Below are 15,150 nucleotides of genomic sequence, written 5' to 3'. Positions count from 1 at the left end.
GTACATCTCCACCCCAGACCACCCCAATGATGCCCTCGAAGTGATGTCCCAGTGTCTGGAGGCCGTGCGGGTCTGGATGGGGAGGAACATACTTCGACTCAACCCTTCCAAGACCAAGTGGCTGTGGATGCCGGCGTCCCGGTATAGCCAGCTGGTGCCATCGCTAGCTATTGGGGGTGAGTCACTGACCCCCACAGAGAGGGCTCGCAACTTGGGCGTCCTCCTGGACACACGGCTGTCTTTAGAAGAGCATATGACGGCCGTGGCCAGGGGGGCTTTTTATCAGGTTCGCCTGATACGTCAGTTGCGCCCCTTTCTGGATTGGGACTCCTTGTGCACAGTCACTCATGCCTTGGTCACATCACGCCTGGACTACTGCAACGCTCTCTACATGGGGCTCCCCCTTAGGAGCACCCGGAGGCTCCAGCTGGTGCAGAATGTGGCCGCGCGGGTGATTATGGGAGCGACGTGGCGCTCCCATGTAACACCTCTCCTGCGCGAGCTGCATTGGCTCCCGGTGGTCTTCCGGGTGCACTTTAAGGTATTGGTTCTCATCTTTAAAGCACTCCATGGCTTAGGGCCAGGGTATTTGCGAGACCGCCTGCTGCTACCGATAACCTCCCACCGGCCAATATGCTCTCACAGAGAGGGCCTCCTCAGGGTGCCGTTGGTCAGGCAATGTTGGCTGGCGGCCCCCAGGGGGAGAGCCTTCTCTGTGGGGGCACCCGCCCTGTGGAATGAGCTGCCTCCTGGAATACAATTGATCCTGGACCTCCGGACCTTCCGTAAAGCCCTGAAGACGTTTTTATTCCATCAAGCCGGCCTAGCCTAAATGGTTTTTAATTGGGATTTTAAATTTTATGGATTTGGGGGTTTTAAACTGGGAAGCCAGTGATTTAATTGTTTTTAATTATCTTAACTTTTGTATTTGTATGTTTTTTAATTTTGGCTGTTCACTGCCCTGAGTCCCTTCTGGGAGAAGGGCAGTATACAAATTAAATAAATAAATAAATAAAATATGGGAAAATCATCCATAATTAGCCTGGTGAGTGTATTTTAACAGGCAATTCTAAAGACCGAATTCCCAAGACTGCTCCCGTTTCACATTCTTAACAGGGACCAATTAGTGTGCCAACCAAGGAGACCAGCAATTTTTCTTCAATATTGAAAGTTTCAGTGAGGAACAGTGTGGGCCGTAGATCACTTTGTAAAGAGGAACTTGCTTCCTTCTGTTCTTTTGATATTTGCATGTATTAATACTACTTATTGTAATGTACTCCTTATCACAAGCATTAGAACTTTGAGTTTCAGAATGGATTTATTTTGGTACCTGCATTAACACCATTTGGAATATTTTAAAATGTCAGTTTCTTCAGCATTTGACAACAAAGGGAGACTTTTTCGCCCTCTCTCCCAAAACCCAACTACAAAACTGGGCATTTTTAAAAATGGTATCTACACAATCATTTATTTATTATTGGCAGATTTAGAAAATGGAGTTCCAAGCTGGATAATATCATCTAATCCTCCCCATTCCAGAATCAGAGTGTTATTTTCCTTCTTTCTTAATTAAGATCCCGTCTATGTAAATGTAGCTTGCACCGGGCAAATTTACATCCCCAAAAGATGAAAGCATTTTCTCATGTGATAAACTAGGAATAGACATGAACATTCCTCCTTCTCTAACGAAAGGTCATTCTGGTCAAAATATTGCTTAACAAAGTAAAAACAAGGCTAGCAAAACATCATATCTGCCACCTCTGTTAAAGTTTTGCTGGCTGCCTTTTGGAAGGCATTTAGAGTTATAATAAGCCAAGGAAATGGACCGGCTTTCATTTTAAGGAATTCTTCACTACCATCAACCTCAGAAGCTCAAGCGTTTGGCAGGCTGAGCCAAGGTACGCTCTAAAGCTGCGAGCCTGTGCTCTTCATATACACCATGTTGGCTTTATATATTTTAATCATTTTAACATTTAATGCTTCTCAATTAAAGTGATTTCCTGCAGTAGATGCCAAGCTTAGCTTGAATATGCATTAACTGTTTTCAGAATCAGTAGTTTAAGGCACCAGAGGATTTAAACAGCAATCCAGGGGGCTGTTGGGGAAAAGGGTTGGCTGAATAAAGCAGATTATAAACAATAATATATGCCTTTTCATTTTTTCCTTTTTTTTCTTTGGAAGAGTTCCAACCTCACAAATAGTCCTAAAGTGCTATAAACTTATCCATCCTAAGCTCTGCAAATGTACTTTGTGAAAGCCATGGGCACAGTTGCTTGCCACTTGCATCAACGCACTCATCAAGCATGTGTTGTTTTGCAAGTGCTTTTTAATGCACAAGATGTCCATCAGACAGCACACCACTTGAAAAAATACAAAATGCCAGCGCAAAATAAACCAAAAAATGCAACCTGGCTTCTGGACAAGGTGGCAGATATACATCTCAGGGACCATAAAAAGGTGACTGTCCTACTTTGGCGTTTTTGCCAAACCGTCCGTAATGTAAGACCAACCCAGATGACTGATGGCCACAGTACAGCAGTAAAAGCAGCTGCCAGCCATGCAGCAGCGCTCGTACCTTTTAATATCCCTTTCATATTGCTCTGCACCAAAAACACAAATTACACAATGGCCCAGTTGTATAACAAACATTTGGCATTAGCATTTTTGAGATGAGAAAACAGCCCGAACATTTTCAGCTTGTGGGAATGAAAGATGAAATGAATATGGAACTGAACGCTCAACTAACAGTGGACTGAATTGCAGAGGTGAGTAAGTCTTAAATGCCCATTTCTGCATGACGCAATACTATCTATAAAAAATATTATTTCCTTCCAGTGGCGAAACATGCGCTTCTTGAAGGGAAGAAGGGGATCAATTATATAACCTTTTAAAAACACCAGGAAGGGAAGAATGCAATTATATAGAATCCATTCCTTCCAGAACAGGTGTGGGAGAAAATCCTAGGTATCCCAAAGGGAAAATGGGCCAGCCTGGCATCTCCCCAAAACATTGAGCAAACTACAAACTTAAGGTTCCACTTATAAGACCACCATGAAGTCTGAATGTAAGGTTTATCCAGACGCTTTAAGCTGTTTTTTAAACCTCTTACTAGCAACATTTGCTCTTTTTACCTCACCCCTCCAACCCAGTGGTGGGTTTTCCCGGTTTGGCCCGGTTCCACGATATGATGTCACCGAACCGGTTCTCTTTGTTCGGGAGCTGCCCGCCACTGCATTATTCTTACCTTTTATTTGGCCCTGCCCCAAATCTATTAGCTGCCTCCCGAGCGCCAGCTGATCAGCTAGAAGGAAAAAAACTGTTTAAACTCTTGCCACGGGGCTTCAAAGGGCCGCCCTACAGTTGATCAGTGTTAAAAGGCAGTGTGGTGGTAGACCGGTGCCTCAAAAAAACAAATGAGTAGACCAGTGCCTGGTAGACCGGAGCCTCCAAAAAACAAATGAGTAGACCGGTGCCTCAAAAAACAAATGAGTAGACCAGTGCCTGGTAGACTGGAGCCTCCAAAAAACAAATGAGTAGACCGGTGCCTCCAAAAACAAATGGGTAGACCGGTGCCTGGTAGACCGGTGCCTCCAAAAACAAATGAGTAGACTGGTGCCTCCAAAAACAAATGAGTAGACCAATGCCTCCAAAAACAAATGGGTAGACCAGTACAGCTCCGCAAGCAGTTAAAAGCCTGGTAGACCAGTACCTCTGTTAAATCCTAAAGAATTGTCACATGACCATCAAACCACGCCCACAAAATAAGCCATGCCCACAGAACTGGTAGTAAAAATTTTTAGAACCCACCCCTGCTCCAACCTCCTAGCTTGCAAATCAATCCTGTAGCAACATTATCAACCTTAAAATATTTCCAGAGAGAATTTAACAATGTTCTTAAAGATTTCAGTGGAGATGTATGCTAGTAAAACCTACATAACCTCAAACATGGTCCATCCCCTATAAGGAGAGGGAACAGCAAAGCTGGTCACTAGTCCTGGTACAGTAGCAGTGGTAGGTTGCTCCCAGTTCGAGCTGATTTGGGCAAGCCGGTAGTGGTGACGATGTGATGTCACCAAACCAGTTCTCTTTGACCGGGAGCTGGCCCTCCCACCCGCTCCCCGCGTTATACTTACCTTTATTTCTCGTTTTTTAGCCCAGCTGATAGGCGCGGCAGAGTAGATTGCCACACCTTAGCTGGGCAGAAACCTAATGCGCTTGCATGGAGCGCACGTTCGGCCTGCGTGCAAGCGAAGTGAGCATGCACGCGGCGATCACACACAAAGCGCGTGCACGAAGAGAACCGGTGGTAACACCAATTGGAACCCACCACTGTACATTAGGCAGTGCAATAGCTAGAACTGTGGGCTACATTTATGATATCTACATATGCAGTGCCCATCCAGACAAGGGATGTGTCAGATTATTCATGAACTGGCAGAGACATGGTAACAGTCAGCCAATGAATAGGCATAGCAACTTAAACAGCCAATTGGGAGCTGAGAGAGACTGGAGCCAGGGCGTGTCTTAGTCTGTAGCTTCTGAGTCTGTGCTGAGAAACGAAACTGAAACCAGTGCCTGAACTAGTCTGCTCTGCTGAAATGAAACTAACTGTTCTCTCCTGTCTTGTGTTTTGCTTGTAACTGCTACGTTGGAAGAAATCTATATTGGTATTGTACATTTATCTTCATGTATATAAAGAAGTTAATGAATCCTGCTGCATCAGTCTGCATGTGTGTGCTTTCTGGATTTAATTTCTGCAACTACCTCTGACAGGATGATTGATAGGCTGTTTCTCCAGCAGCTTTGAGGGTAAGGCATTGAACCTTGTTACTATATATTTTTCTGTTTGAAGGAAAAATTAGTTTTAAAAAATAGTGTGGAATAGCAAGAGTTGTGTTAAAAGATCTGTAGGGCATAATATAGAATGGCTAGACATTTAGATTTAGCTTATTTAGAACAACCACTATCCCTTGGACTAGGAAGAGCAGAAGTGGAGATTGAGTACATTAGAACCCTTGTACAGGATAAAGAAAAGTCACCCCAGAAAAAACAGGAAAAAGAACAGAAAAAGTCAGGGATGCTGGACAATAGGAAACAGTTGCTGCAGAAAGGTTTCCTTTCTTCTTTTCGCTTCTCTATTGTTTTCCACAGATTTCTGCTGAATGTTTTCCTAAAGATTTTCCTCTAAGTTTTATGCTGCTCTCTTCTCCTCATTTCTATTCCCCACCCTTGCTTCTGATCTTTTATTTTTCATTGCTTTTCTTCAGTCTTGGGGTGCTGTCTCTCTCCATATCCCAATTAATTTGGTATGGCAAATAGGAGACCCCACTGGCTGTAGGGAATATGTGGGTCTGCATGCAGTTTCAAGCTGCCCAGAGTTGCCTTGTAGGGGAGATGGATGGCATAAACATTTAATAAATAAAATAATAAATGCCCAGCATTCAATTATGCCAGGGTCTCCAATCACGCAAGATAAATATTAGTAGTCCTTGGCTTAGACCACAATGGAGCCCAAAATTTCTGTTGCTAAGTGAGACATTTGTTAATTGAGGTTGCCCCATTTTACAATCTTTCTTGCTGCAGCTGTTAAGTGAAGCACTGCTGTTGTTAGGTAAGTCTAGCTTCCCCATTGGCTTTGCTTATCAGGTCACAAAAGGCAATTGCATGACCCTGGGACACAAGAACCATCATCAAATATGAGTCAGTTGCCAAGCATCTGAATTTTCATCAAGTGGCCATGGGGATACTGCAATGGTCTAAGTGAGAACTACCTGCATGCTGATGTCCCATAGGATAAACACCTATAACCATGCTTTTCTGGATCTGCTGTCATGTACTATTTCTGGAGACTCATGATGTTAACTTACAAACCCTCTTCCAAACAAGTATCCAGCCCCCTTTTATCAGATTTAAACTCAAACCCCTATAAAGTGGCAAAAAAGTTTCATAGGACATTATTAGAAAACAAATGGTACCACAGGTACTACAAAGGTGAATCTATGTACTTAGTATGTAGTATATACTTGAATATAGTATATATTTGGACTTAATTTTGCCATTGTTGACAAATTTGATTTTTTTGCTATTTGTACTCATCTTCATTTCCAGAACTCTGATTGTACTTCGTTTACTTTAAAAAACAACAACCCCATATGTCGCTTGTATGCCCTCTCAAGATTGCACTATTGAAATTGATTAGCAAAATATCAAATAACAATATGACTGATTCACCTCCAAGTTTCCCACAGGGATTAAGAAAAATAGGAAAAATCTCTGGCCACAGCCGCTGCCCCCCTCCCCCATTGGTATATTATAATGTCACTCTCACTATTGTGAGCTTTGGCAGCTAAAAATAATGAGGAAAAAAGTGCAGCAACTAAAAATTCTTCACTCTTGAGGTATAAGGAATAATAAAAGGCTAATGTGGCTGTGTAAGAGAGGGGAGGAAAGGTGCACCCAGAACAAGCCTAAATAGCCCAACTTCTACACCTCTCCCAAAACAAAGTTCCAGTTCATGTATTGCATGAAATTGCAAGGCAGAATCTATATTGACTTATGACCGGTCCCTTAATGACAATTCAGTTATGTTAGGCCCTCCAAAAACTACTTACGTTTTTGAAGTTACAAAAGCTGCACTCCCCCTCTCCCCCGTTATGTGGTGCTTGGCACTTGACTTACATTTACTGATGTTTGCAGCATCCCATCGTCACGTGACCATGATTTGCAGCAATTTTGCTGGTTTCTTGCATTTATCTTCGGTCTCCAGAAAAAATGCCCATTGGGAAAAATTGATTCGCTCTATGACCCATGGCTTTCCCTTAACAATTGCCACAAAAATTGGGGCCGGTCATGTGATGCGACTTACAATCGTAATTTCAGGCTCAATTACAGTTGTTAAGTCAAGGGTTACCTTTAACTCTCAGGCACATTCCTGGTAAAGCAATTGGAAAGATGCAAACAGCTGTTACCACTGTCATAAAATAGGTGCGGGGGTTGAAATAGGCAACCTGCTTGGACACTTCAAAGAAAAACTTGATGTTTGCTAAAATTCATTTGGAAAAGTGTTGGGGAGAGAAATTGCACCGTAGATATTGGTCTCTTTGGAATAATGCCCTTTTGTCCAAGGGGAAGGCAATTGCTTTTCCAACCTTGAGAGAAAAGTGATCTGTCAAAGTTAAGAGACAGGAAGAATCTCTGTGCTAGACACACGTGTCTCCCTGTTGGTGAGTCAAGATCACAGCTACCGCTAGTAACATCTTTCACAATAAGAGGTGAATAAGGACAATAACTGCGGGCACAAAAGGCTCTGGAATTAAGCCAGAGAAAATGGACAAAATAGAGGATGGAATCAGCAGGCATATCGGGGAACAGAGGAAAACCAGTCCTTTGACAAAACATCTTACTAGTGTGGGAGGTACCACATGTTGAAAAATAGTAGTAGATATTTATGTAAGCTATAAGCTTATGGGGAAAAGTGCCAAGGCATACGTAGTTAAATATAAGAGTAAAATATGATGACATTGCAGAAGAATAGTCTTCGTTTTTCCTCATACAATTCGCACCCTTTAACTTCATGAGAAGCCATCGTCAATGGTTTCTGAAAATACCTCTTTTTCTTTGCAAGGCAGAATGGAATTCTCCAGACTGTAAGTGGAGGGAAATGTGATTCTGTCTATGATGGAAGGAGAGGAGATTGGGAATTGCTTAATAAGGCTTAAAACTACACAAGGGAGGAATGAATCATGACTATCAAGGTCATCATGGTGTGATGAGGATATAATTGGCTGAATCCTTTTCATCTTTCCAAGATCTCCAATCAGAAAGGGAATTAGTAAAAATATACTGTAGATGTCTGCTTCAAACATTATATATATATGGAATTTATTCTGCACCTGCTGCTGAGGTAAAGACCCCAAGATATACATGTGGGAGGAGCGGGGAGGAATTCAATTTCAAGACACCCATTGATATACGATTAGAGCCATAGCTGAAGGATGCAGTCCATATTACTAGGGTAATATGGAATGTAAGGCCTATCAGTGCCATTATCAACCTTGACCCATATGGCCAATGTAGTACAAATATAATTGTTTAATAACATCTGAATGCTTTGCCTCAAAAAAACACCAATTATCAAATCCCCCAAATTCCAGGAACTTCATCTTACTGATATGCTGCAATGGGTGAACCTATGGGCAAAAGTGTCAGATGAAAAAGAAACAGAAATGAAGACATAACTGTATCACAGACCAAAGCCTGAAGAATTGAGATTGTTTGTCACCTGCCACCACTGAAGAGGCTCCTTCATGCAAGAATGACTGATGGATTTTCTGATATTTGAACCTTGAGGATCAGGTTCAAATGTGATAAACCATACTTGTAAGGTGTAGCTGAGGATGAGCAAAGTTGGGGCTTCCATGCAACCCAACAATTACAGGATATCAAAGGTTCTTTTTTCTCCTGGGGGCATCTTGTGCATGATAGCCTGAAGCATACACAGTGTGCATTGGAAAGAAGAAAGTTCCCTTTTTGATGATAACCACTGCCCCAATAATTAGGTAACTTATGCGGGAAGAACAGAAGACTTTCATAACTGATGGAGAAGTGCAGATTGTAGGAGAAAGACCTGGGATATGGCAAGAAAGTTCAGAAGAGGAAGGCATATTTTTGAGTCTGTCAACCAGGTAACAGAAGTAAATAATGGAGATGAAAGAGCATGATAAAAGATGCTTTGCATTAAAAAAAAAACTCTTTTAAGAGGCCATGGCAGGACCAAACGATAAAACATAAAATTAGTATATGGAGCTATTTATTTTGCAGTGAATAAACAGATGATAGGGCAACTATGAATATATAACATTAGGCAACCTGCCAATCAATAGAAACAAACCAAATCTCTTGTTGCAGGAGGAAAAACTCCATACTGAGTGGGGTCAGCCTGAAGTAGGAAAATTTCATGAAAATAAAAATAAAAATCCAACATAGGTCTACTGAATGATCTTCCACAGGGCAAGAAAACCTAGATTGTGTTCATGTGATTCCGATTTTTAGTTTTGTAACACTGGCACTTGGAAAATGGAGTCTGTAAGGCTATAGAGGCCAGACTGCTTGAAGGAAAAGGACAAGAACATGACTATTCTTCAGTGGGGAAAATATGGTGAGAATTATGATAAAAATAACTTGAAATAATAAAAGCAAAAAAAAAAAAGAATTATTCAGGGTGGATGGAGATCTCAATGGATGAAAATGCTAATGCTATGGCTCTCAAAATCAAACTGAAAAGTTTAATTTGAGCTGCACCTAGCTTAATGTGAAACACACAGAGGGCTCCCACTAGAAATTGTGTAAGCAGGACATAGCCAGAAATTGGATGCAGCCATTTCTTGCACATTTCTTCTGAGGCAGACTTAACAAGCTTAGGGATTATAATATTTTTCTTGCTTTCTGTCCATGCATTTTTAGCCATTTATGTTGATATTTCCTCTAAAAATGTTTTAGTTATATCTACAGGGTTAAAAAAAAATCAGGATAAGATTTTGTGGTGTCCAATATAAACACATGATGCTTTTTATATAACTAGTTTGGTTTAATGGCAGGTGAAAAAAGAGAAACATTCCAGGAACATTTTTATATATCTCATATCATGCAGGAAAGTAGTTTTATACCAGAAACAGAGAGATATACACAATTAACATGCCCATCAGTTCTCATAGTTTAACAACACAGCAACTACTTAGCTAACCAGTTTAGGAATCAGTTTAGGATCAAGGAAAAAAAAACCAACCGTGCTTATTTTTAGATCTTAGAGAAACACAGTACTTCTAATTCTGAGTTAAAAAAAATATAAATAATAACATGTCACTAATGTGGGAGTTTGGGGGAAAAGAAGTTTGATAAACTGGCTCATATCTTCCTTTCCCCTATCCAGCAGTTGGATCTTCCTTTCCTAGAAGTTGCATGGAACAAATAAAAAGCTAGTCCTTAAATCCACTTGGGAAAGCAAGTTCAACACTATTCGTGTGTCTAATTAGGGCTTATTCTCAAGAAGGAACACACAGGACTTCAGCTTCAGTACGGTTCCTTTTTTTTCTGCGTAGCCTCCATACATGATGAAACTCCTGTGCTGGTGAAGTAAGACTCGTGCTGTATCAGGCTTGTAGCGCACAATCCTACCCAACTGAACATCTCTTACAGCTACATCTGACACGATAGTAGAAATCCAATATATCCTTTTAATTGGTTTTAAGACTGCAAAAAAAAAAGAAAAAAAAAAAGGGGGGGGGAACTATTAAGCAAATAAGTCACAAACTATGGCTGAGGTTATTTTTCACATGGTAGATAGTAGGTTATGCTGTGTGATTCACAGTCCACTACTTTCTTTTTGGCTTTCCAAATATGTATCAATACCAAGCACTTCATTCAACAAATTCCAATCCTTATGCATTGTGCAGACTACGCAGTAGGAGAAGGATGGATTTATTACAGTTTTTGTTCCATTCTGAAAGCCTTGGGCTTCACTTCCTTGGCCTTTCAGTTAAGCTTTGCCAGCTGTGTGTTCCTGGAGCATAGAGGTGATTACTCTACAGTCTGTCACCTCCTCGGGCAAGTATCCTTCCATGTCCCGAAGAGTAGGGTCGGCTCCAGATTGAAGTAACAGTTCCACAATATCAGAAAATTCACAGGTAGAAGCTAGAGGGGAGACCAGAACAAAATGGAAACAAGTCAGAATCAACGGTTTGCATCTGCTGAATGAGCCATATCAAAACTACATATGCAACCATCTAACAGCCAAAGAAAACAAGGAAGCTGCTATAAGAAAGATAAATCTCCTCAAGATTGGCATTACACATTCTACAACCACACTAAGATAGTATTCAACTTGGTTATTCCCTATAAAGTCAAACAAAATGGCATTGCATTGCATCACATCAGGGATTTCCTCACCAAGGTTAAATCTGCCCATTTGTTAAGAACATTCTCAGAAGACCTGGTGAGGTCTCCACTCCAGTGTGAGGTTAGGGTTAGGGTTAGGAGACAAACATTTTCTATTGTGGCCCTCATACTTTCCAACTCCTTGAGTATTGGGTCCCTTCCTCTTAGCATTTTATTTATTTATTTAAACAACCTATACAGATGCCCATCTCAAAACAGTGCCTCTTAGCAGTGCACACAAGAGTGAAACCAAAAATTCAGCAACATAATATACAAATTAAGCATTAAATATTAATCCAAAACAATAATAGTAATAGGAGGGAGGAGGAGGAGGAAGAATATCCCCAAGTATAAGAACATTACATTTTCAATCAGTGAAACCATAATAAACAAATCCACCAGCAGGGTTGGTTTAACCACCTGGCCTAAATGACTGAAGGAGCATCCAGGTCTTGAATGCCTCACGAAAGGCCAAAAACATCAGGGCCATCCAGATTTCTGGGGGGATGTTCTTCTATAGGGTAGGGTCTTGAAAAGGACATTGAAACAATTCTCTTCCACTGTGCTTTTAAGTAATGTTTATGGCAGGGTTACTATTAATTGTATGATTTTTCTCTACTGGTATGTATATATGGCTCCCGGTTTCTGGATTGGAGCAGGCTAAAAAACTTCTCTCTCTCTCTCTCTCTCTCTCTCTCTCTCTCTCTCTCTCTCTCTCTCTCTCTCTCTCAATAAACACTTTGCTTACTTGTATCTTTGGTATTTGAAGATTTCATTTGTTATGTTCATACATATGAATGTTGCATTTGAATAGATTGGCCTATTCTAGAGCTAAAAGATTTTGATGGAAAGTCCCTTCCCTAACTTATAGTGCTTGCCCTTAAGGATTGGCTCCCAACGTTTATGCTAGTTTCTGGAACTGACAAATCAGTGGAAGAGAATATATGTAGCTCAGGGTTAAATGTAAACAGGGAGCAAATCCAAACTTAATAGACTCTGATGATGCTACCTAGTTGGTAGTGAAACATCTGCAAGCAAACCATCATGCTCAGAGAGCATCAAGGACTCCACTGACAAATAATTCTGGAAGTCAGGCAAAATGCATGTACAAAACAGAATATAAAATGGAAATACAAATTTTTGATAATGACGTGCTGTTAAGTGGCAGTTATTAGCCAAGAGATGTATTGGTAAACATAGAAAAAGATGGAAACTTAGAGATGGTTAGAGTGTTACTGGAGAACAAAAGAACATATGCAAGACAATCTAAAGATAGTTATTCACTAACCAGGTATAAAAACATGTATTGAGAATAATGCAAACCTCTCATCCACTAATATGGAACTGCCTTCACAAGTGTGATGGTGAAAGAATACAACTGCTATAGTGAATAACCTTGCTAAAGATTGAAAAGGCATGGAACAATTCCTGTCATCTGAATTATGTAAAGTTTTTGTCAACTAAGGAGGTACTCACTTTGTGACTTTCCCCATAATAAATGAGGCACTGAGTGGAGTGAGTTTACTGCTGGAAGCTGGATCTTTCAAAGTCACAGGATGCAAGAGGAAAACATCAATAAAACCAATCAAAATAAAAGTTGTAAAACAACGAAGTAAAAAGGGAAATTATCTAAAAAAGGTTAACAGCAAATAAATAGACAAAAATATATTCTCAGTTACTGAAGGATGAACTGAGAGATGTTGCTACTGAAGTGGCAGAAAAGGGACTTAGGTAAATAGTGGAAACTAAGGGCACTTGGGCAAGTGCTACAGGGCAAATGTGTAGTTTCCGATAGAAACTTTTAGCTCAATGTTCTGTGTTGAGCAGGTACCAACACCAATATATATGATGCACAAAGAGCCACTATTTCAGTTTCTTGACTTTGATTTATTGCTAAAAAGGAAAAGTCTTGGAACAAGAGGAAAAGCCAAGAAGCAGAACATGGCAGCAACTCTAATATAAGTGATAGATAGTACAGTAAAATTTCTTCAGGGATAGTCAGGAAAACATATCTTGCTGAAATGAAGCAGAGGAGAGTAGAAGAGATGCAGGATATTAAATTTAAATCATAACCTTTTGGAGAGAACATGAGACCCTGTAACCTTGGGCTTGGCATTTCCTGACTTTTCGGCAATCTTAAAGATGGAATTATTTTACCAGATCATTTACAATTTTTTTAAAGGTTCGATCTTACAAAAAGACAAATTGCAAGGAAGACATTTTAGGATGGAAAAACATTGTTAGGGAAACATGCTATATCTTGCACCAACCAGATGTTGAATTTTTTAAGCTAAGATTTTTCTTTTCAAGCTGTGACATAAAAACTGGCTTCTAATCCAATGCTGCCACCGTTTAAACTCAATTATGTACAAATTGTCTTGAGAATTTAAGAGCAACGTTGCTTCCCCCACACCCCAGCTGAATCAATTTCGTTTCCAAATATGGATACTGAACTATTTTTTCTGAATAGGTCACTTGTAAATGTTTGTGGAATTGTGAAGAATGTAATCACTTGCCAGTGACTTGATTAATCCATCAAATGTAGGACATTTAGTAGCCTAACATCAATTTATTGTCTCAAGTTGCCTGATGTGAAGCTAATGCAATAGGAAGGGATAAAGTTGGGTTAAAGTGAGCAAAATGTGGTACTTTACAGTACACTCATTTTGAGGCTCATAGTTGGTTGCAAGGAGAAGAGAAGGTGGGTAATTTTCTTTGGTTTAAATGATTCTTCGGGGAGACAACTGCAGTGGAGAGAACAGCAGAAAACTAACAAGCCACCCCAATATGATTTGTCCTTAGTTTAATACTTTACTATTTTTCAAATAGTGTATTTAACTTCAGTTGCTGAAATTTATTAAAAACAGCAATTTTAGCACTCTTTTGCTTCTTAATAGTGAAAACAGATACATCAAATAAAAATTCCTATATGTATCCAATGCAACTCAAATCATCAGATGTGGTTATAGGATTTCTCCTAAAAAACTTTGTAGCTGAAGTTCCAATGGGACCTGTATTTTCAAGGTACCTCTCAGCTAAACACTAAATTATGTTTTTAATTATATTGCAAGTCAACACATTAATGGTGTATTTCCCTTTGCAATTAGCTGTACTAATTAGAAAGTATCTTGAGAAAATATCTTTTCTCAGCTGACACTATGGGGAAAAGCAAATGTTTAATTAAAACAGGACAACAGTTCAATTGAAGATTATTTAAACCCTTGCATTGTTAACTAAAATGACAAAAAAATCTAGCTTTCTATGTTCCTGCAGTCTGAGTTTTTTGTTAACCTTTATACCTGATAGTCCACTGCTGCCAATATGGAACTGATTTTTATTTTCTATTTGCCATCTTAAATCACTGGGGAATTTACAGTAGTTTTCTTTAACAGTCAGGTCTCTCTTCATACATTTTGCTATGTGATAGCATAAGCTACGGAGTTATTGTCAAGGTTATAGGACTGAAGCTGCCTATTAGAAGTTTCTTAAGAAGTTTGGAACATTTGTGTAAGTGGGCTGGTTGCAAATACAATTGCAAATACAATGAAGGACCAGGAAACTATATAGAGAGTTTGTCCACTTCTAGTACATGAAGGTAACTTGGGAAGGGGAGGAAAGGAGAAAGGAAAGGAAAGGAAAGGGGGAAAGGAAATCTTTGAAGTTGAGAGAGCCAAAGAGGAAGTGATGGCAAAGGACAACAGCTACACAAGCTGAAGCACCCTCTCCTATACAAATGGTGAAAAGTGCAGAAGACTCTGTGGCCACTCTAGATGACTTATTTCAACCTCTTGCCACAAATTGTGTTCTCTGCCCCACTGTAACATTACTTATCCATAATATGAAGCAACAAAGGCATGGCCAGTGCACAGAACTATACTAAGATACAAATAGCCTATTTTCTGGGGTCAAAAGAAGATTTTGTAAGGAATTTGTTATGGCATTAAAAGTTCCTTTGGCAGTATATGAAAAAGTCCCAGCATACAGAATAGGAATGATTGACATAGCATATGTACACTTTGGAAACATGTATAAGGCACTGGAAACATATATAATGTGTTTTTTCTAATTTTAGCAAAGCACACCATGCTCTTTTATTTTAACAAATTTGGCTTCTATGCTGTTCTATTTCCAAAGGCTCTAGGTAAAAGTAGACCTAGAAGTAGTAACACAGAAAGTAAAATAACAGGAAAGCAAAATTGCTATTCATAGCAGTAACAA

General features: G+C 39.9%; 1 protein-coding gene across 2 annotated transcripts in view; it reads right to left on the bottom strand.

Annotated features, from left to right (window-relative positions):
* Positions 1–15,150, bottom strand: part of ACBD6 (acyl-CoA binding domain containing 6) — a 130,578-nt gene that overhangs the window by 2,683 nt on the left and 112,745 nt on the right. Inside the window, exon 8 of one of the 2 annotated variants that reach the window (XM_034409684.3) lies at positions 9,566–10,689. The exons of the other annotated variant lie outside the window; for it this stretch is intronic. Coding sequence (XP_034265575.1) covers positions 10,535–10,689 — 155 coding nt within the window. The 3' untranslated portion in view covers positions 9,566–10,534. Of the gene's footprint in view, positions 1–9,565; positions 10,690–15,150 lie in introns of those variants that run through there. 2 annotated transcript variants of the gene reach the window in all.

The sequence above is a fragment of the Pantherophis guttatus genome, chromosome 3, assembly GCF_059756535.1.
Source record: "Pantherophis guttatus breed Tessera chromosome 3, ASM5975653v1, whole genome shotgun sequence".
Taxonomy (NCBI): domain Eukaryota; kingdom Metazoa; phylum Chordata; class Lepidosauria; order Squamata; family Colubridae; genus Pantherophis; species Pantherophis guttatus.
Note: the sequence above shows the minus strand (reverse complement) of the source record. Positions and strands in the feature narration are given on the sequence as shown.